Source organism: Tupaia chinensis, unplaced genomic scaffold (assembly GCF_000334495.1).
Source record: "Tupaia chinensis unplaced genomic scaffold, TupChi_1.0 Scaffold000174_1, whole genome shotgun sequence".
Lineage (NCBI taxonomy): Eukaryota > Metazoa > Chordata > Mammalia > Scandentia > Tupaiidae > Tupaia > Tupaia belangeri.
In genome coordinates, this window is record NW_006159649.1 from 1,977,852 (window position 1) to 2,005,402 (window position 27,551).

Below are 27,551 nucleotides of genomic sequence, written 5' to 3' on the forward strand. Positions count from 1 at the left end.
TGAGAATTTTCTATTTGTAACTTCAAATCGCCGCTTAATTCAAAATAAAAGTGACACACGCTCCGGCTTTGTAGATACTGGGAAAATCCGTATGACGAAGAATGGTCTACAAATTCCTGATGTAATTTCCCGCGGGAAATAGCGAAAATCCTCGGTTAGGTACTGGGCAGCCGATTCAAGTGATCTCCCTTTAAAAGGAGTGTGCGAGGCACAGGAGGAGACAGAATGGAGGTGAACGGTATTAGGGAAAGTAAGGGAGGGATTGGTACAGTTTCTGAGTTCTCCCAGAAGCCAGATTCCACCTTTGCCACCTCCCCCAGCTCCTTCCCTCCGCCTTCTCCACCGCCCTTGGACCCAAGGTACGCACCCGGCTCCCACCGCTCCGCCCCACTCACTACTCGTTAGAGAGGGAGGCTGCAGCCTCTGAGCGGAGAAAAGTCTCCGAGGAGTGAGCCAGTAGGTTGGGGGCAGAGGGCAAGAAGAGGGCAGTCTGGATCTTTGAACCGCGGCGAGGCTGGGTGGGCAGCGGCAAGCGGGAGGCCACATGCAGAAAGCGCGTAACCACCGCAGGAACGGTCCTTCCAGGGGGCCCTCCCAGATGCGCCGGGCTCCGGTGCCGGCTCCCCATAGGCGGGTGTGGCCACGGGGGCGGAGCCACGGGATGCCCCGCCCACTCGGGCTCCTGGGCTGGAGCAGTCGCTCTCCCCCCGCCAGAGTCCTGGAGCTGGGCTCGGTCCCGGACTCGGTCCTGCAGCGCCTCTAGGCTGCGGATCGGCGCTCCAGCCACCTGCTCCGCGCAGCGTCCTGGGAAGCGGGGAGAGTGGGGAGGGCAGGAGGAGGCGGGGAAGGAGGAGAGAGGCAGTTTACACACGCCTTCCAGTCCTCCACTCAGAGCAGCCGGAGTCCGCCGCCGCCGCCGCCGCTGCCGCTGCCCTCCCTGCTCCCCAGCTGCCACCTGAGGACACCTGCCGGCCCCCTGTCGCCGCCGCCGGCGATTCCTTCCCGGCGCTGGGCCGCTTATGCACACTACCACTACCGTTATTACTATTAGAGCGAGAAGAGGGAAATAAAAGACACCAGCCCAGAAGAACCACGTCCACCGTTCCGAATTACTCAAGTGTCTCCTGGAAAGAGAGAGGGTCGCAGGTCCCGGCCAGAGCTGCGGAGGGACCGAGGGCGGGTGCGGGGGAGGGAGGAGTTGGGGGCTGTGCGTGGTGGAAAGTTCCGTGCGGCAGAGACCCGAAGGTGCCGCGCCACAGCCCAGGGGACGGCGTGTCTAGGAGAAGCCGCTGCCCCCAGCACCGGGACCCGCGAGCACGCCGGCACCGCGGGGCCCAGGACGACGCCCCCTCCTGCGGCGTGGACTGTGTCAGTGGCCCCCGAGAAGGAGGAATATGGCATCCAAGAGCGGCCCCTCCTGCCGTCTGCTCTTCTGCCTCTTGATCTCCGCCGCGGTCCTCCGGCCAGGTGAGCAAGGGCCGCGGAGCAGCCCCGGAGCTACGTGGGCTGGGCAGTTCCTGGGTCCCGGTCCAGGCCACGCGCGCTTCGGGCTGTGCGCCCCGGGAACGCCGGGGAGGTACGGGGCGGCAGACCGGCACGGAGCTGGCCCTAGACTCGGTCACCTGTGCCGCACGTTTGGGCTCGGCTTCTGGGCTCAAGTTTGGGCAGCGAGCGGGCGTTGGGGGGACTGGGTACATTTCCAGGAACTTCGGGTGCTGCGGGGGCTTGGGCTGCAGGGGCCCGCGGGCAGGGTTCGACCGTCTCTCTCCTTGTCCCTGCGGCTCCCGGCTAGGCGGCGGGCTCTCGCCCTCTGACAGTCCCTCCAGTCTCTCGGTATCGAAGTCCACGTCACTGAGCTCCGGGCAGTTTTCCTTTCGCTTAGCTCTCCGGATGAAATAACTGCCCTCACTTTTTCTTGATAAATCCCCCCAGTAACTTCCCTTTGGTGAGAGATGAGAAAAAGATGGGAGGAATAGACGAGAAAGAAGGGGTTTTTTCACCCCCTTAACCCTCTTAATGCTTAAGTTGTGACTTTAAAGCCCCCCCTCTTCCCCCCGCTTTTGTCCGGGTGGATGGTGGATGTAGGGGTGACGGCAGGCAAATAAGGATACCTGACCTGGAATGAGCAGCCAGGTTGTGAGACCTTAGAAAAGGAGCTTGTGGATTTCCAGGACCTGCCATAGAGCTCAGTTCTCAGTTCTGTACTGAGCCTTAAAAGAAAAAAAGGCAAAATTCCCAGCAACTAAAATATCTCTAGGGGAATCCCTGTCCTTACTCTCGGGATGTCCCCTGGCCCTGACATCCTCAGGCCTGCCAGGGGCTGACAGAGTTGATCCTAGCAGGGCATTCTGTGTGCTAGCTCTGTCACTCAACAGAGCAGCAGGTTCATCTCCTTGCCTGACTTGAGGATTTGGGGATTTTTTTTCCCCTTTGAAGTTGTAATTTCTGTCTTTTTCTGCGCAGTCGCCTGTTCAAGTCCAACTTCCTGTTATTTTGGCTTGTTGGTTCTTACCCTTTTCCACACCTTTTATTCCTGCACATCCATTCAGTTGCTGGCAAGCTGAGGCCACAGAGGAGGTTTGAAAGCCTCTGAATTTCTTCCAGGAAAGACGGGGAAGTGGGGCCGGAGGAGAAAGCCTGAGAGACCACAAGTGTGTGTGAACTGCTGTTGCTGTTGCTGAGTGTGTGTGTGGGAGGCCCTCTCCAGATCTCTCCATTAAAGTTACATTTCTGAGTGAGGTAATGAGCTCACCTGCTGTTTCTGAGGCTGAGACCCAGGCTCTGTGACAAATCTGTTCTGGGCAGGGACTGTGAAACCAGAGTTGAAGCGAAGGAAGGGTGGAAACATTGGGGGGGTGGAAAGGAAAGATTCCCTAGATCTGGCACGGTGGATTTCACTTTTTCAGGGCCCCAGTTTCCGATGGGGGAAGGAAGGGCACTCTGGAGACAGGGGAAAGTCAAAATGGGAGGAAAAAGTGAGGTAGTTGGTAAAATGCAAAGATGCACACGCCCAGAGGTGGCCATCCGTTTAACCCTCTCCTGACTTGAAGAGTGTAATCTCACCTACATCTCTAGCCCCTATCGTGAGGAGCACACGCCTGGTTTACCTTTCTGTGAGGTCGTGCTGGAATTTATTTTCAGTTGGGCCACGTCGGTGGACAGGTTTTCCTACACGTTTAATTGATAAAAGGAGAAAGGTCCCGCTTTGGACCTCCTTCGCGGCGATTTTTATTTATTTATTTTTTGGCGCCGCAGATCGGGTGTCCAGCGAGCACAGAGTTGGGAGCTTTGGGCAAACCTCCGTGAACGCTCGCACCGCCGCCAATCGCTGCTGACGGATGCCGCAGACCCCCAGATTCTTGGTTTCCCTGAATCGTCCGGTTTGCCCCATGCGAAATTCTGAGTGCGGTGTCAGTGTTTTTAGAGGAAGGATTATGCTACTAAGGGCGCCGCGTCTACACTGGGAAGGCAGTCCTGGACGGCAAAGCGCGCCTTCGTCGGCGCCCTCTGCAGAGCAGAGCCGGTGGGGGCGCGGTGCCAATGGCTGGCTTAGGCCAAGTGGCCAACCGACTTCCCCGCCTGACGCCCTTCATTTCCGGAACAGTTTTAATAGTAGCTGTCCACTCCTAGAGGACGAAACCTCTAGTTTGTGAAACTACTCCTGCAGGTCTTTTCGCCTGTAGTCGCTACCTGGTCATTATCTATTTTAGACTTGCCATGTCTCCTGTTTCCAAGAAGGGGAAAAGATACATGTGAATCACAAAAACTGAATCCGGACTTAAAGGCAATGAAATGTGTGCTCAGCATCCGAGGTAGCAAGAATCTCATTATTCTTGTAGAAAGAGCGTCAGCCTGTGGTGACATTTTGTATTGCTTTTTTTTTTTTTTTTTTGACTTTCCTTGATTATTTACAACAAGGAGGTAGGGCGCTGCAGTTAACTGTTTCTTCACTTTGGGTCATCTGTGTGCACCCCTCTGTGGAATTATTCATAATGGCCCGCTGTTGTAAGTTTCATTCCAAGGCATTAGCCACCTAAACCTTTATTTAGTATTATATTATGTTTAGAAGTATTACTGTGTCTCAACAGGCCTTGGGAAAAGTACCAATTCAGATAATGTCTCTTCAGTCTATTGATGTAGGACTATTAAAATTTATTAATTAAAAACCTGTAAACTGTTTAGTAGCCTCTGTATGTATGTGTGTGTGTGTATATATATATATATATATTTCCCTTGATGATTTATTTAATCCAGTAGCAATTTTCAGCTTAATGGGGCACCATTTGTAGTAAATTGCTTTTCTAGCCTTGGCTCTGGATCATCTACCTTTAGGCACTTGAGCTAGTCAATTTAACCCTTTTGGACTTCAGTTTTCTTATCTGATAAATAAAAAAGTGCACTAAGGATCTACTCTGAGGTCTCTCCATCCCCAAAACTCTTTGTTTCTAATGTCTTAAGGTAAAAAGCCAACTTGGGCAGGCAGAATCACTTTTCAATTTTTGGTGCGGACAAAATTCATATAAATCATATTACTAGCAAGGTGTCAATGGCTCCCAATTGCTAATTTGCTGTCTATTTTCCCCCTACTTTAATACATTCATTGCAATATCTCAGGCATATTCTTCTAGTCCTGAATAGAGCTGTTTAAAAAAAAAAAAGTGTGATGGAGAAGAATTACTTTCCCAGTCTTTTGGGAAAAGAGACCAAAACAATGGGAAAGGTTTTTAGGTCTCAGAAAATCTTGGTACTATAAACCATTCTTCCTGCAAACTATCTGTATTTAAACTACATATATGGCTCCTAAAAGGAGTTATAAATGACAGTTGGAACTAAAATGTTTATGTGACAAAACCTTATTTACTCCCTAACGTTGCTCCAAAGCAAAGACATTGGTTGTATTACGGTTGAAAATGCAATGTACAAGGGGATAGGAAATACTAATACTTTCCTATCATATTAAAACCTGTGGAAATGTAAAATATGTTGTGCTACTAGATTCCAAACTTTTTCTGACAATTAGAAAACAAAAACTAACTTATGTTTCGTGATAAAATCAGTACAAATCTTTTTTTTTTTTTTTTTGCTTTATTTAAAAAGAGGTTTTTGCTCTAGGGCATGTGAGTTCACTGAAGAGACAAAGAGAAAGATCTCTCAGGGTTTTGGGCATGCACACACTTGCACTCCATGTGAATATCAAGCTGCTGGGTCCAGGAGTTGAACCACAGTCAACCACTGGGAGTCCAGGGTCTTAACCACTAGACTATTTAATTCCCCTCGAAAAATTTTAGCCTGAAGTATTCACAGAAAACTTTTCTGTGGGAGTCAATACTCACGTATTGAGTTTTTAGCTATGCTATATAAAAATTTTGTGACCGAGGAAGAGTCATTTTTCTGCTCCTCTTTATTTCCCATCTGTAAAATGTTTTCTCTGTGTAAGGCACAATTCTGATTGTGGTGAAATTAGTAATTATCTTGCACAGTGCTTTCAGTTTTTCAGGTAAAACATACTATGATAATTAAGACTTTGTATTATATTGTTAATAGAACAACACCCTTTAATATATGCCACTTAATTATCACTTTGACCATTTTATTAAAAGCAGGTGGGAACCAGCAGTTAGCGTAATGGCTATGTCGCTGGACTCCCATGTAGTCAACCGCGGTTCGCGTCCCGGACTCGGTGGCTTAAAATTCACGCTGGGCGCGTGTGCGTGCGTGCCCAAGATCCCAAGAGGAGAATGGAGGAGAAGGGATTGTGGCATGACCATCCCCCCAGGGGATGATTTCTCGCTTTCTGTCTCTGTGTCTCTCTCTGTCTGGCGAGCGCACGCGCCCTATAGTGAAAACCTCTCCAAAAAAAAAAAAAGCAGGTAAAAAATGCTTCTCCTTTTTCCCCCTCCTTTTATTCTTTTTCTCTCTGAAGTTTTCATGCCATTAAAGACAGGCCTTTGTTAAACTGAGCACCAATATAATATGTCATCGTTACTTGAGGAAAGATAGTAGTATTTTGTTTGATCGTATTTTAAGTGCTTTATTATCATCGTTTCTTATATTCCCAAACACACCTCTTCCTGTTCTGCCTATTTATTTAGCATAAAACACCATCAAAGAGTTCTAGCTCCCTGAAACTATTAACTCAGGTAGACACATGCAGTTTATATTCCAAATATGCAAGACAGTCACACAGGTGCAGGAATAATAATAATAAAAAAAAATCTTTGTGCCTCTGCATACACATGTAACTTAAACTTAATTCTTCTTAAAGTGCTAATTTTATTCTTCATTGTTAAGTTTTCTTAAAAATTCATCTTATTTCTTACACATGAATGTATGTGATGTAAGAAAAACAAGCTAATTCACTGTAATACTAAATAATTTTGGGGGGGAAGTGATGAGTGATAAATTAGTCTTTATTTGATTATGATTTTTGGTCAGCTCATTTTACTTTTAATAAGAATGAAAGACAGTAGAAAAATGCCCATTGATTTTTTTTTAATTTTTAAATTTTTTTTAGTAGGGGAAAATTTTTCATTAACTATGGAGAACAAAGTCAAAAATAAAATATGTGTTCTATATTCAAGAAGAGGATACTATAGTCTATTTGATAAGGTTAAATCCTAAATTTATTATAGTATCCTTATAAAATCCAAATTACCATATTTTTGGAGTTACTGATATTAAAATTCAACTAAGTACTTTGTTTAAATCACAACATTTATACTTCCCTTTCCCCTTGTTATTGAATGGATATATATTTCAAATATGATTAGATTCAAATGTTCTGTGGTATTCAGTAATTGTTCTATGGTAACCTATTATCATAGCCCATTGTTGTAAGGTATATTCCAAAAATGAAATTAACTTTTAAAGCTTCCTCTCTTACTTATCTTGTCAATTATCAATTACCCATTCCACTGAAGGGGAAAATCACAGTTCTTCACAGTCCCAAATAAGTCCTAATGAAAGGATTACTTAGTTTGACTTGGAGTTGAGGTACTTCGATGGGAACATGACTGTATCTGGTCTTCTAAGAATTCAGAGTAAATTGACATAAGGAAATATAAGTATGGGGAAACAGATTAGTCAAAAATCAGATAACTGTCTAGCTTCTCTCGCTTCCTTCACTCCCTTCTGTCTTTCCTCTCTCTTTTCATTCTTCCTGTATCACCTTGTAAACTGATACAAAATCTTGACCGAACTAAGACCAAAAACATCCATGAGATGAAATGAAATCTTTTAAATCTCTGCCAATCATAAAAATGCTGTGGACTTTTGATGGTCACAAGAAAAACATCTTATGATCATGGCAATTGGTATAGTCTACCTTTATCCAATCATGTGTCCACAAGAATCATTTCTTTAGCTATACAGAATCACTGTGTATCCTCCAGTTCAGTAAAGAGTTCAACACCTAGGAGCTGCTTAATTTTTTTCTTTGAATTAAATAGAAGTAATGCATGTATGGAGAACTGAGTCTTTCCACATGGCAGTCACTGGCCATTAATGGGTTACTAAGAAATTTTGCCGAAGAACTTGGGAATCGAGGATATAATATTGCTCCCTGTGAATTAAACTAGAAAAATAACACCTTCATGAAAGAACAGATATGTGCAAAATTGTCTGTGAGGGAAAAGGAGTCATAGGCCATTCTATGAAGACTCACTTTCTTAACAAGTGGCATGCTCCTTTAACTCTTCATATTAGAACTTTATTTTCTCTGCTGTAACAATAACATGAATAGTATAATAATCCTCACATATATTGTTGAGTTGAAGGAATGATTTTACATATAATTGTGAAAAATAAGATGACTTTATAGCTATTTTCTAAGTAGCTGTTACAGATAGGATACATTGATTGCTGTTAGGCTAAATCAGTTTTTTTAGAGAGATTTTTTTGCCATAGGGCATGGCACTCACTGAAGAGACATAGAGAGACAGCACGAAATCACCACCCAGGGGGGATGGTCACACCTCAATCTCCTCTCCTTCATTCTCTTCTCAGGATTTTAGGCACACATAAACAAGTGCCTGGTGTGAATTTTAAGCTGCTGGGTCTGGGACTCAAACTGTGGTCAACTACATGGGAGACCAGTGACATAACCATTATTCCATCTTATGGCCCTGACTAAATCACTTTTCAAAGAAAAGAAATAATCTCAGATATTTTTCCCTAAAGTACATTATAATATGTGTTTATCTTTTAAAAGAATTATTTAATTTTATTTATTATTATTATTGATTTTGACCAGAGAGAGAGAGAGAAAGAAAGAAAGCTGCCAGGTCTGGGATTTGAACCATGATTTTCCATAAGAGAGTCCAGCACCTTAACCAAGTTGCCACTTGCCAGCCTATACCATAATATTTAAATACATATGTGTTTAATGTATTTAAAATATTAAAATGCATATGTGTTTAAAAATAAAAGTAAATGTAAAAAATGTCATGATAGCACTTTGAGAATGTATTAATGAAAAAAGAAAAGAAAAGGATTTGTATATTAGTAAAGGACTTTTCCCTTAAGAATGGAAAAGGCCAAAGCCTTCTGGCCTTTTTCAGTGTGGATAACAGATAAAGAAGAGTTGTTGTACTACATGTAGTTACCATAGGTGCTAACTTGTGAAAGTAGTCCCTCTGACTAGAAGGTATGACTTGCCCAGCTCTCTTAGTAGTTCTACCATTTTTGTATAGATGAAACTCATTATAAGGGCCAAATGCTGTAAATATTTAAATCAGATGCTGTGATTTCATGGTCACAAAGAAATCTTCTAATTACACCATGACTTCTCATAAAGCTAACTTACAGAAAAAGGATACCCTAGTTGGAAGATTGTGAACACTGTATTCCCTTGGCAATAATTGCTCTCATGTAAACCAGTAAGCTGGTTTAAGAATTTAGCTAGTGAGAGTTCATCCCTGAAAGATGGGAAAACTCTTGGTAAGCAGCCAAAAGACGCTTCTCATCTTCCAGTGCTAAAGGCTATTCATTGAATCCTGGCAAATTCATCTTGTGAGCCCCCTCGAGGTGCAATCAGCCAGCATTCTCTAGGTGACACCTATTCAGTCATCTGTTGTCACATTTTGTGTTACCTCTCATATGCATTTGTTTTTATTTTTTTAACATTTTTTATGTTATCTGACTAAATAAACACATTATTAGTAGGATGAGCATACATCCTGGTATGTAATGATTCTGGATTATTAATGCCTGATGTTCTGATGCAATTGCTAATGATATTGTCTTTCACTGTTAAAGTGTAGTTTGGACAACAAATTGAATGGCAACCGTAATTACTAGTAACTTATAGCTTGCCTTTCAGTATGTCCATTTTAGAGTACTTTCAACTAAAATAAATTTACTCCTTATGTTGACAAAGCACATATTTCTAACCGTTTTAAAGTTAAAATATCAGCTTCAGTGAAATATCACTTAAGGAATTTTATGCCCCTTCCATGACAAGAGAGAAAATGTGGTTATAGCCTGGCCCCAGAATACTGTAGTGGGTGTGGACCATTGAAGATCCCATGGTTTAAATGAAAACTGAATTAACTTGAGGGGGTAAAAGATGAATAGTCTTTGAAATTTACCTGGGAGTTACTCTTAGCTATGGGGTTATTTAGGAAAGGCCCAAAGTCCTTTTGTATCAAATTATAGAACTGCCACTCTGGTCTGTGAGGTTTCTCAGTAGCTCCACTGTCAATTTCAATCTTAAAAAAGTCATCAGGAACATCTATAGAGTTGAAGAAATCTAATCCTTCTGTACATGTAACCTACAGTCTTATCAGTCAGAAATGTGGCCTGACTGGAGCAGCCAAAAGTACAGCTAAGACAATTGATACTAAGACTGGCCATTCCTACCAAATTAGGCACCCTCATGTTATTTTCTTCAATGATCTCAGAGTATTTCAGATACTCAGAAAACCATCACAATGAATGGAAGTAAGGATAACTGAGAGGATGTTGCCTAAACACACAAGTAAAGAATGTTGAAATTTTTTTCTCATTAATGGGGCAGGATGGTGGAGAGCACCTTGGCTCCTGTGGCTAACACTGTCTTCAGCATATATCCATATATTTTCCCCAAAGTTAGGAATGGTATGGAACTGCCTTGCTCTATCTAAATCAGGCAAAAATGTAAAAAGAGGTCCAACTACTCTTTTTAAAATTTTGAATCACAGCGTATCAGCTAACTGATCCAGCTGCTGTTTCTACATTTTCAAACCACAGTGTATCAGTTACATAATAAAACTCGAAAGTGTAGTGGTTAAAACGCAACTAGTTATTTAGTTATTATTTGCAGGTTGACAATTTAATCTAGATTCAGTTGGGTATTTTTTTTTTATCTTATTTTAGCTAGATGTCTTCATTCTACTATAGTCTGTCACAGATCAGCCTAGGCAACTCTGCTTCTGAGTTGTCTGGCTATCATTCAGGAAAAAGGAACTCTCCTCCATGGTCTTTCATTCTCTAAAATGTTTGCCTATGCCTATTCTCTTGGTTAGAGGCAGAGTTTTGAGAGAACGTTTTACTTGTTTTCTGGGCCTCAGAGCTGGCAAATGATCACTTCTGCCATGTTCTGTTGAAGACAAGTCACATGTTCCAAGTCAAATTCAAGAATGGGGACATCTCACCCAATTCAATGTGTGGAGCTTAAACAGTCACTTTGCAAAAGGCATGAATAAAAACCACCTTTGCCATCAATCTAGTCAAAATAATAGCAGGGAAAGCGACAACACCCAGTACTTTACACCTTGCCCTTCTAGATACTCAGGTAAAAATAAATGACCTACTAGAGAGAGGCAAGCAGTGTCTAGTAAGCATGCTGCTTCCTACTGTGAAAATCTTAACTTACCCTGGAATGAAATTTTAGAAAGCTCAGAGTATGTGTGTATATATATGTGTGTGTGTGTGGGTGAGAGAGAGAGAAAAGGAGAGAGAGATTTGGAAGGATTGAGAGGCGTACAGTTCACGGTCACAAGCTAAAATGTGGTGAAAAGAGGGGTTATTGGAAAAATGAGAATGTTCTTTAAATGTTCGCCTTGTTCAGCACCTTATTTGGGAGCTGAAATGAATGAAGCCACAGGTTTAGTAGTAAATCCACCATAGTTCTTAGAGACAATAATGTTCTTAGTTTCATTTGTACCTAGACTGGTACACTAAAGATTTTAGAGTTATAAAGAGCCTTAAAATTACTTAGCTGCTTGTTTAAAGTCACACTGTTGGCCAATCAAAAACTAAAATTCAGGACCAGCAGATGGCAAAATGGTTACATTGCTGGACTCCCACATGGTCAACCACGGTTCCTGTCCCGGACCCAGTGACTTAAACTCACACCAGGCAAGTGTGCATGCGTGCCCAAGGTCCCGAGAAGAGAATGGAGAAGAGATTGAGGTGTAACCATCTCCCCTGGAAAATGATTTCTCGCTTCCTGTCTCTCTGTCTCTGTCTCTCTTGGAAGCACGTGTGCCCTATAGCAAAAATCTTTCTGAACAAAACAAAACTAGAATTCATGTGTATTGATCATTCAACATTGTACAAATAGTAATTGAGTACTCAATATGAACAAAACATTGTGCTCAGGAATATGGAAGTAAGTTACCAGTCAAGGCCTTATCACTATAAGACACATATTTCTCTAAAAAATAGATATCTATCAACTAATACTGTAAAAGTTTGCTAGAAGTTTTGTTAAGTACCACAAGAACTAATCAACACTATATTACATCAAAATAGCCAGATCCGTTCTGGGGGTTCAGAGAAACTGAAAAAGGTTCATTCAGGAAGTGGAATCTGCAGTTTGTGCTGAGGAATGAATAAGCAAAAGGTGTGAACTGAGAGACAAACATCAGTGAAGATGTGTGGGAAAAAATATTGCTTTTCACTACTAGAGGTGAAAAGGTACCCACCTCCCTTCTGAGAAATTGTAATTTTGAAGGTTAAGACAAAAACAAGAGATCTCTTGAAGTTGTTCAAATAATTTGCTGTAATCTCCCTAATTTATTTACCAGTTCGAGGGGTTATCGTATTCTGATATTTACATACTTACAAATATTTGCATATTTACTTCACCCCTTTAAGAAAAATAAAATGAAAACGTACTATGTATATTCACCATTTTGCACTTTTTCTTTCTCAGCAACACATTTTGGAGATTAAGAGAATGTTCCACGTCAGCCGATATAGCTATGCCACTTATTGTTTTTGTTTTTGAGAGATTTTGGCTATAGAGTGCATGTACTTACCAAAGAGACAGAAAATAAATGAGAAATCACCCATCGGGGGGATGGCCACACCAAAATCTCTTTCCCCTCCATTCTCCTCTTGGGATTTTGGGCATGCAGAATAATTCCCTGACTTGTTCTGACCTCAGTAGATACTAATAAATAGAGTTTCTTTGAGAAATCTCACTTAGAATAAGATTAAATTACTTTTTAAAAATCATACGAGAGTGGCAATAAATATCTGTTTATTAAAATGAACCTTGCATCTTCTCAGATGTTTTCTTCTTTGCTGATAAGAAATATGTCTCCTTTTAAAAAGAAATTATAACACAATAAGAGTACAACTTCAGAAGATGGTTTAGAGGTTATTGTTTTCTAGACTCGATAAGATATATATTTGGTGAGAAAGGATTTGAACTGCTTGAGTAGTGATTTTTTTTTGGTAAGTAGTATAGTTATACCTCCATGTTATTAAAAAGCACATTCTTTGCTTTATTTGTATAGACTAGCCATGCTCACAGAGTCCAGACTGTCAGTTCAATAGATTTCATTGCAGAAGAGCTCAATAGCTTAGGCCATGGATCAGAGCATTAGTTACTTTTTAGCTCTTATGTTTGTTTTCTCCTTTTTAAGTTGAGGAAAACAATACTGCAAAATTAATTTGATAAAATAATCAAGAAGGTAAAAAGTATAAATTGCCTTTTTAAGGACCTGGGCTTTCCACCAATATTAATTATTATAAATCTAATTTTTCAATAATCATAATATTATTAGTAATATTAGTTTACTTATTTCAGAAAAACTTGTTACATGTCTTCATTATTGATTAGAAAATATATTTATTCATTATGGGTTTCCATACTAAAATTTGAAAGCATTAAATTTTATTCAAATATTGCATTCTTCTGATAGTCATCATGTCTTTTCAATTCAATAAAAATAAAAGACAACCTTGAATTGAAAACCGCAGTTTTAAAATGTGTTATGTTCCAAAGAAAAAAAATAATTTTCAATAGGTTCTGAAATTATAAAGATACATTAGGGAATCTTAAAAACATTTGTGAAAAATGGATATTATGGAAAGACTGTGAATGGAATGGATTTCAAAAAACATTTGCATTGAAATAAACTTATACTTTATTTTTATCTTTTCCACAAATTTTTTGAAGTCATCTCATATGTAATTATTCTTAGAGGTTGAGATTGTATATGTGTTTCTGTAACTGAAAATATTATATATATTAAATATATATTATAATATTAAACATTATTATTTGTCTTTCAAAATGGTTATTTCAACAGGTGAACTTTTCTCGCTAGTACAGTTGATAAAAACTACGAAATATCTTCAACAGATAATAACACATTTCTTGGTGTCATTAATGCTTTGCTTCCCTATTTTTCTTCTAAATGTCCTTCCTCAGACCCTCCTCTTTCACACACACAATATCTGGTATTTACATCTATATACTGTGTTTCTATATCTCTTAGTCAATTAGTTTCAGTCATAGAGTGCGGACACTCAGTATATATTAAGTGGGGACATACAATGTCTCTCCTTCATAGCCTGGCTTGCTTCACTCAGCAGTAAATCTTCCATATTCATCCACTTCCTGTCAAAAGTCAGGGTTCTGTTGTTTTTTATGGCTGATTGGTATTCCATTGAGTATATGAAATTATGATTTTTAAATTAAGGCATTTTCCCATGTATAATTCAATAGAAGTAACTCCACTACTTTCTTTTAGAATGCTCGTTGTAGGATGCTTCCATTATTATGATTTGCTAGAGACCTCTAAATTGAAAATGAAAAATACTAGAAACCTGTCATTTTAATATTATTTGTGAAATTGAACAATATCCTTTTATTTATGGGATTTAAAAAATATGTCTATGAATAATACATGTTTTAAAACCTCAGTTCTTAGATTTTTGTATAATAAATCTCTAGAAGAAATTAAAGTAGGTGTACTCTTTCTTTTTTGTTTTTTTCTTTTTTTCTGGAGTGGTTTTGCTATAGGGTGTGTGTGCTTGCCAGAAAGACAGAGAGAGACATAGAGACAGGAAGCGAGAAATCACCCCCAGGGGGGATGGCCACACTGTAATGCCTTCTCCTTTCTCCTCTCGGGATCTTGGGCACAAACGCACATGCGCCCGGCATGAGTTTAGGCCACCGGGTCCAGGACTCGAACTGCCGTAGAATACGTGGGAGTCCAGCAGCATAACCATTATGCTAACTGCTGGTCCCAAGTAGGTATACTCTTGAGAAACATACTTTAATATAGTGAGGCAACAAAGAAGAACAAAGTTGATTTCTAATGAAAAATAGTGCATATTAATTTTATAGTAGCTATTAACTTAAAACTGTTACATATTTGAATAGCAGAGAAAAAGTAGCTGCTATTTTTCTTCATTAATCTGCCTAGATTTTTTAGAAATAGTTTTTCTATAACCTGTGCTCCCTTGAGATAGAGACAGAGAGAGAGAGAGGAAGGGAGAAATCAACCCCCAGGGAAATAGCCATGCCACAATCTCTTATCCCCTTGGGATTTGGGGCATGCATGCACTCATGCCCAACATCATCTTCAAACCACCAGGTCTGGGATTCGAATCTCACAATTGACCATGTGAGATCCAACAGCCTTAACCTCCTTGCCACCTGTTGGCCCACTCTGCCTAGATTTTTAACCAAATTATGGATTTCTACATAGAAACAATCTATACTTGTATCCTTTTTTTTTTAATTTTCTCAAATATCCTTTTGGCTTAGATAACTCCAATTACGTTTTCAGTCTAAGTTGATATCTATAATCTTATCTATTATTGCTTTATTGCTTTAACTTTTAACTTGGTTGTGATGATAGTTTTTCTTTTTTTTTTTTTTTCTTTTTGAGAGATTTTAGCTCTAGGCCATGTGCACTTGCCAGAAAGACAGAGAGAGACAGAGAGACAGAAAACAAGAAATTATCCCCCAGAAGGGATGGCCACTCCTCAATCCCTTTTCCCCCATTCTCCTCTCAGGATCTTGGGTAAGCACACACACACATCCAGCTTGAGTTTAAGCCTCTGGGTCCAGGACTCAAAGCTTGGTCGACAACATAGCCAGCGACATAGCCATTACACCAACTGCTGGTCCCAGAAAAAAAAATTTTTTTTGCTCAAAAACTTAGAATTTTTGTTATCAGTTCACTAAAATGGTTTAGAAATTTGAATAGTTTCAAGTTTATGACATGTCCTAAGATGTTACTACGCAGAGAACTTCCTATCCTTTCTGTGTGACCCTGACAATTTGTTGTTTTAGAGTCACTTTATTTTTTTTGGGGGGGGGTTGCTATAGGGCACATGAGCTCGCCAGAAAGACAGAGAGAGACAGAGAGACAGAAAGCGAAAAATCACCCCACAGGGGGGATGGCCATGGCATAATCCTTTCTCCTCCATTCTCCTCTTGGAATCTTGGGCACTCACGCACACGCCCCCGGCGTGAGTCTAAGCCAATAGGTCCAGGACTCGAACTGCAGTCGGCTACATGGGAGTCCAGCTCATAAAGTCACTTTTAACATAGAAGTATTGTATTATGTGATTTGTATGTCTCAAAAATTCCAAGACTCAAAACCATCTTTGATTTAGTAAATGAATACACACATTTGTAAGTCTGCATCAATGGTAAGCAATAATTTTACCTGAGGCCCAATTAATACCATATTTATAATGACACAATTCCCCTATGATGGTGAAATATTACATTGTCATTTTGAGGTTGAAATCTAAATTTAAAAATGAACTGAAAACTAAAAATAAGATACATTTAAACCTGTAGTTCATAATATCTGAGAGCAATAGTCATTTTAGGTTAATACTATAAGCAGGGCAGAGGTGACAGATTTTTGTAGACTCTGTAGATTCAGGGTATAATAAAAACCAGTGATGATTTTATATATTCATACATATATATATATATATATATATATAAAAGTGGTTTTTGCTAGAGGGTGTGAGCGCGCGCCAGAAAGAGAGAGACAATGAGATAGAAAGCAAGAAATCACCCCCTGGGGGAATGGCCACCCCACAATCTCTTCTCCTCCATTCTCCTCTTGGGATCTTCAGCACACATGCACATGCGCCCAGGCGTGAGTTTTAGCCACAGGGTCTGGGACTTGAACAACGGTTGGATACATGGGAGTTAAACGACATAGCCATTATGCTAACCACTTGTCCTAGTGAAAATAATATTTTAAGGAGATGAATAAAAAGTAACATGGACTGGGACCCTGAATCTACAGAGTCTACAAAAATCCGTCACCTCTGCCCTGCAAAAAAACCTCTCCAAAAGAAAAAAAGAAAAGAAAAAAAAAAAGTAACATGGACTAATGTGTTTCCCAAACTTCAGTCTACCCCCTCCTAATCTTTTTCCCCTCTGCCATTTGAATGATATAAGATGTGAATCAAATCTTATAACTGTTCAGTTGTAAATTCTTCAGTGGCTCCCAGTATAAGTCATAGTAAAATACGTACAAACATCTTATATGATAGTATTTTAGCTTCTTAAATTTCTCAACATTGTTTTCCTTAGAATTTCATGCTCTGGCCATACTGCTAAATGCACTAGGCCATTCCTGTTCCATGGATTATTATTCTCCTCAGTCTTATTCTAGGATACACGCCCCTTCACACCTTCCCCTATTACCTCTTGGCCTGAATAACTCATATCCCCAGCCTTCAGATACAATCTAGATGCCATCTCCTCCAGAAATTCTTCTCTGATCTCCCTAAGGTGCCTGTCTTCTCTAGTCCCCAGTTCATTTACTTACCGCCTATTGCCTCTTTATTCTTATCTCTCTCCATTAATAGATATTTGTGCTCTTGGAGGCAGGAGCTATATCATCCTAGTTTTCTTCTGCCCAGTTTCTAGTAATACATAGTACATCCCGTCTGTGTATGTGTTTGTGTGTGTGTATGATTGAATAAATACATTAATAAAAATTAGAGTTTTTGAATATTAATGAAGCCTATTTTATTTTATTATTTATTTTTTGAGGGGAGAGGTTTTTGCTATAGGGCATATGTGCTTGCCAGAAAGACAGAGACAGAGAGACAGAAAGCGAGAAATCACCCCCCAGGAGGGATGGCCATGCTGCAATCCATTCTCCTCCTTTCTCCCCTGGGGTTCTTGGACACGCATACACACGTGCCCTGCATGAGTTTAAGCCCTGGGTCTGGGACTCCAACCACGGTCTACTACATGGGAGTCCAGCGACATAGTCATTACACTAACTGCTGGTCCCAGTGAAGCCTATTTTAAACAGAAACATATATTCTCATACGAGTAAGAAATAACTATATTGAAACAATTTTTAAATTTCTTTTAGAAATGTATTGAATGATAAATCTTTTGAAATAAGGTATAAACAAATATGAAAACCAAACTAACATTTGCTATATTTTACCCAAGCTATGCAAATGAAGTATAAACACAAATAATATAAAGTTAATCTAATATTTTTTCCAGGTGTCAATCCAAGTTAACATAAGATAGAAACTTTGGTGTAATTTACTCTTCTAATGTTTTCACAGCCGTTTGGATCTAGTCTGCTTATTAAATGTGAGCTCATCCAGAAAATACAGAAATTTATAAAAATGCATTTTGAAGCTATAGGTTTTTCAAAGTGCCAAAATTATACTTTTAGAAACATTTTACATTTGTGTATATATATATAGAGAGAGATATAGATTAACATATCTATATATATATATATTTAAAGGCACTCATTTGAAATAGTGAATGACCAGTAATCTCCTATTTTTTAATTCATAGATTAAACCCGTGGATCAGAGCCTTTTCTAGAATATGGCAGAAATGTTACAGGAAAGGTATCATGAACACATTGATCAGTCATGCAGATAGTATTAATATATACGCATTTTCTGTAATACAGAGAATACATGAGTAGAATGAGCCACCTCTTGAATGCTGTTAGGGGTAAAATAGTAGAGATGAGTTGGAGAAATTTTGGTGATGGTTTTGAATGTTAAAATTCAGTCATAGCCTAAGAAAAATACAGAAAAATTGAATGACATTTCTTTTTTATTAAAAAAACATGCTCTTGAAAGTCACCTATCATTTTAAGAAACAGGCCTTTCCTGATAGAACGGGCAGTGCTGTATTTATCACACTGTGTCATTACTTGATGCTGTTTGATAGTAAAAAGTTAATAGATTTAAGTCTGTCTGCTATCTCTTCTCTGGGCAAAATACTCTTAAATTCCCATAATATTTTTACTTAAATTATTTTTCTAAGCCTTAAATTTTCTTTGTTTTTAATCCTTTCTGGTTGTTCAGAGTTTTAACTTTTATTTCATGGTTTTATTCTGTCATTTTTTTTTATTGACAACCTTTTAGTAAATTTTGAGATCTATAATTTGCTAACCAAGCTGTCTCCTGAAATCCTGCCAAGAAATTCTAATATTTTTCTAATATACACTAAAGTATGTGTTCAGATGAATGAATATAACCCCAAAACTTTGTCACTGACAGCTCCTACTTATTGAATGCCCTTTATGCTCCATGCAAAGTAATACTTTATAAAAGACTGGTAAATACATATGTATAACCAAATTTAAGATTAAAAACTATGCTTTTCTATTTTTATTTTATTTATGCATTTATTTATTTATTTTTAGGTGTTTGACCTAGGGCATGTGTGCTTGCTGGAGAGAAAAAGAGAAAGGGAATGTGAGAAATCATTGCCCCCCTCTCCCGGAGGTAGAGGGATGACCATACCACAATTCCTTCTCCTCCAGCCTCCTCTGAGGATTTTGGGCACACATGCACACACGCCTGGCATGATTTTTCAAGCCACCAGATCCAGGACCAGAGGTCACGTGAGGGTCCAGTGCCTTAACCACTATACCACCTGCTGGCACCTCTATTTTAATTTTTTAATTACAAAATATAATCTCACCTTTAGCCTTCAATGAAAGGCTCTGAATATATGATAGCTTATGCATCAAAAAGTAGTCAGAGCAAACATATGATTAAATAATCCCAAGTAAGTGAGACTTCTTCTTTCTTTTTCTGTATGAAACTAGGTGGGTTGTATTAGTGACCTGAATTAATCAAATAGGCTACCTGACCATTTGAAAAAATCTCTTTTATTAGTTGAAAAAAAATGTTACTCATCCCTATGACAAATATCACCTGAATTCTTGTATTCCTAGCATATTATATATGCTTTCCATCAACATTGTAGTGACCAAATAAAATAATCTTCCCACAAACATCTAACACAATTGATTAGTAATAGAGTTCTCAATTTTCTCTGGAAATAGTCTAGGGTTAATGTGGTTGAGTGACTTCTACCATTAACAAACCTTGTTTTATCTATAGAAGTTTTATGATAAAAGATACGAACCCAGTAAAAGGGTATTCAGTACAAGACCTGGCCACAAGCAGTCAGTGATGTAGGTTATACTAAAATAAGAAAGGTCAGAGGAATGAGAGAAACGCTCTTCAGAGAGAAAAAGAAAGGTAAGATGAGAAGCTAGCATAAGAGGGAGCTTTTTATTTAAAAAGAAATTACCACAAATTGTTCAGGTGGGCCAGTAACATCATGTTAATGAAAGATTTTTTTTTCCTGCTATGTTGTGACACTTAGTTGACAATACATTCTAGTAATTTCAAATTTGAATATCTTCTCTCAATAACTAACGCTTGGTTAATTTCTTATCTTGAAAGGGGAAGAGCAATGGCTGGAAAGAAACCATGAACAGAGACATTTATGCAAAATTGTCTTGAAATCCAGATAATTATTGGCCACATTTAGCAATGCTTGTCAAAATCTGTAATAGCAGATATGCCTTCATGGTTCTTTAACAAATTTTTGGAATTCTGAATGGTTTCAGTTAGCTTATTTCTATGGAAAAGCTAAAGTTTAGTTAAGCTAGAGAATATAATTTAGTAGTAAAATTACTTGACTAGACAATTAACCTATTGGTTTCCAGTTGTGCACATCTGAATAGCCAGAGTTCTGTAGTGAGTGCTGAAAGCTTGTCTATCCAGTTGGCTCTATCCTTGAACCAATGGCATCTAGAAAAACAGTGTTTTTGAACCTATTTCCAAGATCAATGGGTTCTATACAATTGAATAATCTGCTCTAAATCTGGGCACTAGTGGATCTGATTTGGGTATTGGGAGCTTCTGCCTCTCTCCACCTAAAGTTTATGTCTTAAATTTGTGGAGGAAGTTAAATTTACAGAAATGAATATAACAGAGAGATGAGTGAGTGACTATTCAAACTATGAAAAAGGAAGTATGATGAGTACACAAATCTTAAGAAAGGAGACATGTTTATTAGGAAAGCAAAGGTAGAGGGACCAGCATGTGACATTGTAGTTAAGGTGTTGGATTTCCACATGGCCTGCAATTTGAGTCCCAGATCTGGCTTCTAGAAAAAGACAACAAACAGGTAAACACATAAATAAATACATTTTTAAAAAAGAAAAATTAGGAAGACAGAAGTGAACCAACTAAATGTCTTTGGTTAGAATAGATGACTTCATCTGTTTGTAAATCAGCAGCATTGTGGTTCATGCATGGGCCAACTAAATAGAAATATTCAAGGTCGTTATAAATTGCAGATTTGATCTTAGTTACAGGTTTCCTATCTTTAGAGTCCAATGAAATCCATTCCTATCGGCTAAGGAGATTACTTCTTCTTCCTAGTTTTTGGAAGACCTTTTTCCATACTCTTCCTCCTACCTATCGTCCCCATGAGCCTGTGTCTAGGCATTTAACCTTGCTTCCCGGGAGACTGTCTGGTGGGTCTGTCATCACACCAGACCAGATATACATCTTTGTTTTCTTAGAGAGTTGAGGATATTGTAGAATAAAATTGTGTGGAAAGTATGCCATATTCTTTCCTATTGAGTTAAGCACCTTTCTAAGAAGCATGCTGTTTGAACACAAAGCACTAATTCAGGAAATACCAAATAACTAGTACCATATATTCCTTTTACAAACACAGCCCCTTTCTGAACTTATTTTTTAATACCAAAGCACATACCAAAGGTAGAATGAGCTGATTACCCAATTAATATTATTTTTCTAAAGTTTTAATTTCACTCTAGTTAAAAATCATATTAGTGATAAAAACATACAGATGTACAGATTTTCAGTTTGCCTCTTTTACCCCGTCATTCTCTAAATACAAATCAATTTTTTTTTTCCGATGAGCGAGGATTAATTCTAGTTTTCATAGCAATATGTAGAAGATTCGTAGGCTGAGCTTTGAGTGAGATTGCTACAGGAATGACAAGTGGGAACAAAAGGAAAATAAGCAATTCTTCCCACCCATTAAACAAAAAAGAAAAAGCAGCCATCAAACAGAGCTTAGAAACACCTCAAACCAAAGATCACCTTTTACTTTACTTTCTGTTGGCTGTTTACTTTGCCTTCTGGAAATATTGCACCATCTATTAGCTTTTTCTCTTTAGACGTTTGCAGGATACAGAATGTACTAGTAACTTAAAAACTAACATTGCTTCTCACAACAGAACCGATGTGTACTTGTTAATAACCATATACCCGCATTGTTAAATACAGTTGCTTCACAAATAATAAAATAAAAATGAAATGAAGAACACAAGCCCTATGGAAACACTCCCGCAACTTTATTATTTAGTGATTAAACTGTAAAACATTTTGAGTGTTGGTTTAGCATTGTTGAATCAGTAAGAGTTACCAGGATTATTATCAAGTTGATACCAGTGACAGGAATTTTCTTTGTTAGTGAAGCCCGTTACCAGTGATCAAGGGCAGAGGGATGTGGAGGAGGACCTAGAGGGAACAGAAGACGCACGTTTCAGTTCCGCCTTTCCTAGCAGCCACTGGTTAACCACTTCACAATTCTGCTCCCTGTTTCTTCGCTCGTTAAGCCATATTCAGACTACGCCCAGTAGGCTTCCTTCCACGTGATAGTGAGTGTGGTGGGACCACTCTATTGCCAAGTAAAAATGATCTTTACATTGTCTCTTCTTTTGTATTATATTTGTTTTCAACTACATGGAAAATTAAGAGCTAATAGCTGTGTAACATTTCACAGGTAAAGATTCCCCAGCCATAGTGGATCTTTAATAAAAATAATTAAAACATAGAAATAACGTTAATATATATTAAATATATTTTAAATTAAAAATATATGGGCCAGCAAGTGGTGTGGAGGTTAAGGTGGCTGGATCCCAGAGGGCCAACTGTATGGTTCGAGTCCCGACCTAGTAGCTTGAAAGATGTACTGGGCATGTGCGTATGTACCCCAAATCTCAAAGGAAGAATGGAGGAGAAGAGGTTGTGGTATGGCCATTCCTCTGGGGGTGATTTCTCACACTCTCTCTCTCTCTCTCTCTCCAGGGAGCACACACACCCAGTAACAAAACTACAGAAAGAAGTAAACACTACAATATAGACAAGTGTCACAGAGCGTAGAATTGTAATAGACAGGCAGGACTACACCCTCTTCCCCACTCAGCAATGAACACACCTTTCATGGGAGTGTAATGTGACATTTAATTTTGGCCTCTGTTTTTTAAATAGATAATAGCGAAATTGGATTTGGTTTAGAGGATAAGAAAAAAATGGAAGGAATGGTTAAGTCCTAAAGAAAGATGATGTAAAGAGAGAGTTTAAGAGCTGTGATGAGAACATTGATCCACGATTCCCTGTCTCCACAGACAGCTGTCCCACAACAACATCAACACTTAACTGCTGAAAGAAAAAGCTGGCTCCTTGACTTGGAGCTTGCTACTTTTGAGGAAGACTAGGCAGCCATTGCCTCTGACCTAACATGATATTTCTGTGTTTCATATATGTACCATACTCCAGGCGGAGATGGTCTCTTCCAACCTAGAAATCAGGATGATAAAATAATAGACTTGGTGACGTATTTTATGACTAACTCCTCATTTTTCTTATCTGTACAGTGGTAGGAGGAAATGTAATGAAGATTCTGGTTCAAATTGTCTGTGATTTTTTAATTTGGGATATGTTGGATCTAAAGTTTTACTAGATATTTGATTGTGGAAATACTTTTCTAGGAAAAGTTCTTTTGAGTTAAGACACCAGATATTTCTTTCATCGTCTCTTAAAATACAAAGCAGGGGGACCAGCAGGTAGAGCAATGGTTACATCACTGGACTCCTATGTAGCAGACCGCAGTTCAAGTCTTCCACCAGCCACTTGACACACACATCAGGTGCATGTTCGTGTATGCCCAAAATCCTGAGAGGAGAATGTAAGAAAAGGGGTTGCAGTGTAGTCATCCTTCCTGGGGGTGATTTTTTTGCTTTCTGTCTCTCTGTCTCTCCATTGAGCTCATGTGCTCTATAACAAAAATATCTCAAACACACACACACACAGACACACACACACACACACATACAACAAAGCAAGCAGGAGACAGTGCGTGACATGGTGGGTAAGGAGCTGTTTTCTCATGTGACTGACCATGGTTCAAGTCCTGGACCAAGCAGCTTGAAAATCACAAGAAATAAATAAATAAGTAAATAAGTGTTAAACATTACAAAGATATTTTTTAAAGTTAATAATTAAATTTCAGATGTTTCTAACCACACCTTATGGATCTTTAGCTCTTAAAGACTCAAAATCATGTGATTTTACAGTCAAGATTTAACAGTATAAATTGAATGGTTTTTCAATTTTCAGTCTGTGGTAAATACATATTATAAAAAAATATGAATGGGGTTAAATTTGTCTTTGTGCCAAAATAACTCAAAATTTATTTCTTTTTTCATAAACTTTTTGAAGCCCGTTTCATACAATATGAGAATGTTGTTACAGAAAAGGAAAAAGAATACCTGAACATTTATTCTAACTAGGAAATTCATGGAGTTTAAGTAAATGTCTTTATTTGTGAAATGAAAAGAATAATAGTAACTATGAGAGGTTTGTTGAAAGAAATGAGTGAAATAATCTTTGGAAAGTGATTAGCAAAGTGAATGACAGGTTAAAGTGTGTTCAGAAATGTTAACTGTTATTGTTTAAATTTCCATTATTGTCAACATCTTAAGCTGAATCTTTTAGTACTGTACCTTCCAATAAAAAGTTCAAATATGATACTTATATTCAAATACCATAGAAGAGAAAAATTCCCCTGTGAAGTAGAATATTATCCCACTACAATTTATTATTATTATTAAAACTAATGATGAATAATAAGAATTAAAGGAGTGACAGAGCAATACATAAACATAATCACTTACATGTTTGCATATACAAAGATATTTTTCTCCTGACAAAGCCACAAGAACCTTTTATAATGGTTATCTTCATAAGGAGATCTGGGTCTATGAGATAGGAGAGAAGTCTTTTCATTTTTAACTATAGCATTTCATGTAATTTGAATATTTACAACATGTGTATTATTTTTAGATGAACTACTAGCACAGAGATAATTGTAACGTTGGTATCACTACAAAAACTGCAGAAGAGGTACAGCTCATGTAGTAAGTTATTTATTTTGAATTGAGAAATTAGGACTTGTGATTAGATATGGTTGTTATGAAAGTTTGGGACAACAGTGCATTCATTTTTGTGTGTTCTTTGTTTATTTTCTCTTCCTTAGGCATATGACTCTTCCTGTTTATTACAATAAGCCAATCGACATATTGGAATTTAAATTATTCTTTATGCTTACTAGCACTAAAATGATGAATCCACAATTAAGTTAAATTACATTAAAAATGAATTTACATGGTTTGCTTCCAATTGGTGTTTTGAAGTGATCTGCAAATGTAAGCATATAAGGCTGGATGGTGACTATGAAAACACTGACCAAACTCAAGGTTAACAAAGGAGCATGAATTCTCTTATCCTTTAATGGAATGAAAGTCACATTTATGATAGCAAATGAGTACAAGAAGAAAACACGTATAAAGAGAAGTATAAGTTTTGAATCACCAAAGAGTATTGAATCATGTGTAATAGAATAGATTATTTTAGCAACTTGTGACATAGTAGTTCTGAAGAAATGTTTTCCAAATTTTTGTTATACCAATAATTAATGACCAAAGTAATTTGGGAATGGTTTATACTTACACTCATTCTTACAATGCACAATACAAAAAAGTTTAACTAATTCTTGATGCAAGGGAATTTGTTTATTATTATTATTTTTTTGAGAGTTTTTTTGCTATAGGGCACTTGCACTCGCCAGAAAGACAGAGGGAGACAGAGAGACAGAAAGCAAGAAATCACCCCCCCAGGGGAGATGGCCATGCCATAATCCCATCTCCTCCATTCTCCTCTCAGAATCCTGGGCACGCACACAAACATGCCCGGCACGAGTTTAAGCCACTAGGTTCGGGATCAAACCATGGTTGACTACATGGGAGTCCAGGGACATAGCCATTACGCCAACTGTTGGTCCCTATTAATGTAGTTTAATCTTGGCATGACTTCAAATAGTTGGAGAAGAACTGTTTAGGAAACAATATCACTAACAAAATAGGACTGTTAAGGAAATAATATTACTAACAAAATGTGCTGCACAAATGAAACATAGTATCCAGATTTAGGATTAGTTTATTTCTGGAAATTTCTAGCTATAAATTTCTGCTGTATAAACAAAAATAGGGTCAGCAGTGGTGGCCCAGTAGTGACACATGTGGAAAGGTCCTAAGTTTGCATTCTGCACCCTGGGCACCTCCAGCCATGCATGGGGATGTGCCTGTGACCCTGGCTGTCTGAGACTGGTGTAAAGTTTCTATTGGGGCTGCCTCTCTTGCTCTTTCTCTGTCTCTTTTTCTAGTTCCCTTTCTCATGGAAAAGCTAAACAAACCACATAACAAAACATACAGAAACAAACAGACCTGTCCATTTCCATGAATGTATATAAGATTATACATGATTTGAAATTTATATTATTTTCGAAAAAAAATTTTTCAAGGTTTTTGCTAAAGGATGTGTGCGTTCACTGGAGAAAGACAGAAAGACAGTGAGAAATCACCCCCTGGGTCAGGGGATGGCTACACCACAAACCCTTCTCCATTCTCCTCCTGAGATTTTGGACATGCACACACACTGCATGGCGTGATTTTCAAGCTGCTAGAACTGGGACTTGAATCACAGTTGGCTGGGTGGGAGTTCAGCACCTAAACCACGATGCCACCTGTGGGCCCCATATGCCTTTCATTTTTTTTTAAAGAATTATTTTTTATTTAATATTATCTTCTCATTTGGCCAGAGAGAGAGAAAAAGTGATAAAAGCAAGTTGCCAAGTCTGGTACTTGAACCGCGATGGGCCACGTGGGAGTCCAGCGCCTCAACCACTACAATGCCAGCCACCCCATATCATTGGAGTTTTAAGCTCACTTAAATATACATAACTCTAAATTTGGGGAATCAGCCAATAATAATCATATTGTTATTACTTTTTGCCCTGTATGTTGGATATTTAGCACTTCATAAATGGATGCTAGATGATTAAGATATTTTCAAGAACATCATCTAATTTCAGAGAATATTTAAAAAAATTGTGTTTCCAGGCTATTTTCATTAATTGCAAAAAACATTTAAATATAGATATCTGGGACATGAAATATTTTCGTTGTACTATGGAGACTGCTTAGAGAATTGGAAGAATGTTATATATTGTCCCTTCATTGGAGGTACATTACTGCAATATAGCAGGATTTAATTCTGTGTGATAGACATAGTTTAGCCCTCCTAGAAACCACTGCAACATCAGGGCTGTTTCTTTTTTATTACAGATTTATACAAAACATATCTATCACTCACCTGATTCAACAGACACCACTTGACCACAATCTCTCTACAACTATTATCTCTGGCATTTTTCAGAAACATCATTCATAAAATGATTCTCTTAGATGATGGCATCCAGGAAATGGTGTCTTACTTTTAGACTATATTCAGGCACTTAGAAATCCAAATTGTTCTGATTTCTAGGCCCTCCTGTGTGTCTGACATTTTGTTCGCAGTTAGTGAAGAGCTCATTCAAAAGAGATTAGACTTTAAAACATATGTCAGCATATTTTAAATAAACAGGTGAAACAAAATATTGTAACATTAAGATGAGGAGTAAAATGCATTCTTTTTTCCATTAAAAAATATGTTGAACATCTGTCTGAAAGTAATCAACAATCTTGGACTATTTTGACTGACCTCACTTGTCAGATACTGAGGCGGGACTGATTTGAATGTAAGTGCTTTCAATTTATGAGCTGGGAGGCATCGCCTGTGAAGGGTACTATGAATCTTTTCAGATGGCTATAGTAATCCGACAGCTCCATGAACAAACAGAA

At 38.5% G+C, this 27,551-nt stretch overlaps 1 protein-coding gene across 3 annotated transcripts in view; it reads left to right on the plus strand.

Moving 5' to 3' along the window:
- Positions 1-712: 712 nt before the first annotated feature.
- Positions 713-27,551, plus strand: part of ALCAM (activated leukocyte cell adhesion molecule) — a 230,507-nt gene continuing 203,668 nt past the window's right edge. For all 3 annotated transcript variants that reach the window (XM_006146261.3, XM_006146262.3, XM_014586940.2), the window contains exon 1: positions 713-1,467. In XM_006146261.3, the coding sequence (XP_006146323.1) occupies positions 1,395-1,467 (73 nt within the window). In that variant the 5' untranslated portion in view covers positions 713-1,394. The remainder of the gene's footprint in view (positions 1,468-27,551) is intronic.